At 49.2% G+C, this 2,500-nt stretch overlaps 1 protein-coding gene across 1 annotated transcript in view; it reads left to right on the top strand.

Moving 5' to 3' along the window:
• Positions 1 to 2,500, top strand: part of LOC120040091 (ubiquitin thioesterase ZRANB1) — a 28,005-nt gene that overhangs the window by 10,476 nt on the left and 15,029 nt on the right. The window contains exon 4 of the mRNA XM_038985350.1: positions 614 to 812. Coding sequence (XP_038841278.1) covers positions 614 to 812 — 199 coding nt within the window. The remainder of the gene's footprint in view (positions 1 to 613; positions 813 to 2,500) is intronic.

Genomic DNA, 2,500 nt, shown 5'->3' with positions numbered 1-2,500 from the left:
TGTCTAGGTCTCGGAGGTGTCTTGTGACCTATTTCAGCTAGTAGTGTAATTGGGTGGGAGAAATAGGATGCTCCAGTTGGTTGTTGCAGGGCCAAGGGGAGACGAGGGAAGAATTAAGTCACTGAGTGGCTGTGTCCTTTCTCTCCCTCCCTCAATAAATGGCTAACAATGTATGTGTCCTCTCTGTGTGTGTGTGTGTCCTTTCTCTGTGTGTGTGTCCTTTCTCTGTGTGTGTGTTTGTGTGTGTGTGTGTCCTTTTCTCTGTGTGTGTCGTTTCTCTGTGTGTGTCTGTGTGTGTCCTTTTCTCTGTGTGTGTGTGTGTCCTTTCTCTCTGTGTGTGTGTGTGTGTGTGTGTCCTTTCTCTGTGTGTGTCGTTTCTCTGTGTGTGTGTGTCCTTTCTCTCTCTGTGTGTGTGTGTGCGTGTGTGTGTGTGCGTGTGTGTGTGTGTGTGTGTGTGTGTGTGTGTGTGTGTGTGTGTGTGTGTGTGTGTGTGTGTGTGTGTGTGTGTGTGTGTGTGTGTGTGTGTGTGTGTGTGTGTGTCCTTTCTCTCTCTCTCTCTATGTGTGTGTGTGTGTGTCCTATCTGTGTGTGTGTGTGTGTGGTCTCTCTACAGAGCTAGAGGAGGAGTCTCCCATCATCAACTGGTCCTTGGAGCTGGGTACCAGGCTGGACAGCAGACTGTATGCCCTATGGAACCGTACACAGGGAGACTGCCTGTTAGACTCAGTACTGCAGGCTACCTGGGGGATATACGACAAGGACTCTGTCCTCCGCAAGACCCTCCACGACAGCCTGCATGACTGCTCTCACTGGTAAGAAACACACGGATATGGACACACACACACACACACACACACACACACACACACACACACACACACACACACACACACACACACACACACACACACACTTTCCTCTGCAAAGATTTCCAGGACAGACTGCACGACTGCTCTCACTGGTAAGAAACACACGGATACACACACACACACACACACACACACACACACACACACACACACACACACACACACACACACACTTTCCTCTGCAAAGATTTCCAGGACAGACTGCACGACTGCTCTCACTGTTGAGAAACACACACACTGTGGCCATCTCTGGCCCCCTATCCACACACTGGAATAGAGCTTGTTTTGAGATGTTTGTTCTGTGTTCCAGGTTCTACACACGGTGGAAGGAGTGGGAGTCGTGGTAATGAGATGTTTGTTCTGTGTTCCAGGTTCTACACACGGTGGAAGGAGTGGTAATGAGATGTTTGTTCTGTGTTGCAGGTTCTACACACGGTGGAAGGAGTGGGAGTTGTGGTAATGAGATGTGTGTTCTGTGTTCCAGGTTCTACACACGGTGGAAGGAGTGGGAGTTGTGGTAATGGGATGTGTGTTCTGTGTTCCAGGTTCTACACACGGTGGAAGGAGTGGGAGTCGTGGTAATGAGATGTTTGTTCTGTGTTCCAGGTTCTACACACGGTGGAAGGAGTGGGAGTCGTGGTAATGAGATGTTTGTTCTGTGTTCCAGGTTCTACACACGGTGGAAGGAGTGGTAATGAGATGTTTGTTCTGTGTTGCAGGTTCTACACACGGTGGAAGGAGTGGGAGTTGTGGTAATGAGATGTTTGTTCTGTGTTCCAGGTTCTACACACGGTGGAAGGAGTGGTAATGAGATGTTTGTTCTGTGTTCCAGGTTCTACACACGGTGGGAGTCGTGGTAATGAGATGTTTGTTCTGTGTTCCAGGTTCTACACACGGTGGAAGGAGTGGGAGTCGTGGTAATGAGATGTTTGTTCTGTGTCCCAGGTTCTACACACGGTGGAAGGAGTGGTAATGAGATGTGTGTTCTGTGTTCCAGGTTCTACACACGGTGGAAGGAGTGGGAGTCGTGGTAATGAGATGTTTGTTCTGTGTCCCAGGTTCTACACACGGTGGAAGGAGTGGTAATGAGATGTGTGTTCTGTGTTCCAGGTTCTACACACGGTGGAAGGAGTGGGAGTCGTGGTAATGAGATGTTTGTTCTGTGTTCCAGGTTCTACACACGGTGGAAGGAGTGGTAGTCGTGGTAATGAGATGTGTGTTCTGTGTTCCAGGTTCTACACACGGTGGAAGGAGTGGGAGTCGTGGTAATGAGATGTTTGTTCTGTGTTCCAGGTTCTACACACGGTGGGAGTCGTGGTAATGAGATGTGTGTTCTGTGTTCCAGGTTCTACACACGGTGGAAGGAGTGGGAGTCGTGGTAATGAGATGTTTGTTCTGTGTCCCAGGTTCTACACACGGTGGAAGGAGTGGTAATGAGATGTGTGTTCTGTGTTCCAGGTTCTACACACGGTGGAAGGAGTGGTAATGAGATGTGTGTTCTCTGTTCCAGGTTCTACACACGGTGGAAGGAGTGGTAGTCGTGGTAATGAGATGTGTGTTCTGTGTTCCAGGTTCTACACACGGTGGAAGGAGTGGTAGTCGTGGTAATGAGATGTTTGTTCTGTGTTGCA

The sequence above is a fragment of the Salvelinus namaycush genome, unplaced genomic scaffold, assembly GCF_016432855.1.
Source record: "Salvelinus namaycush isolate Seneca unplaced genomic scaffold, SaNama_1.0 Scaffold322, whole genome shotgun sequence".
NCBI classification, from domain to species: Eukaryota; Metazoa; Chordata; class Actinopteri; order Salmoniformes; family Salmonidae; genus Salvelinus; species Salvelinus namaycush.
This window is presented reverse-complemented; position numbering and strand designations above follow the sequence as displayed.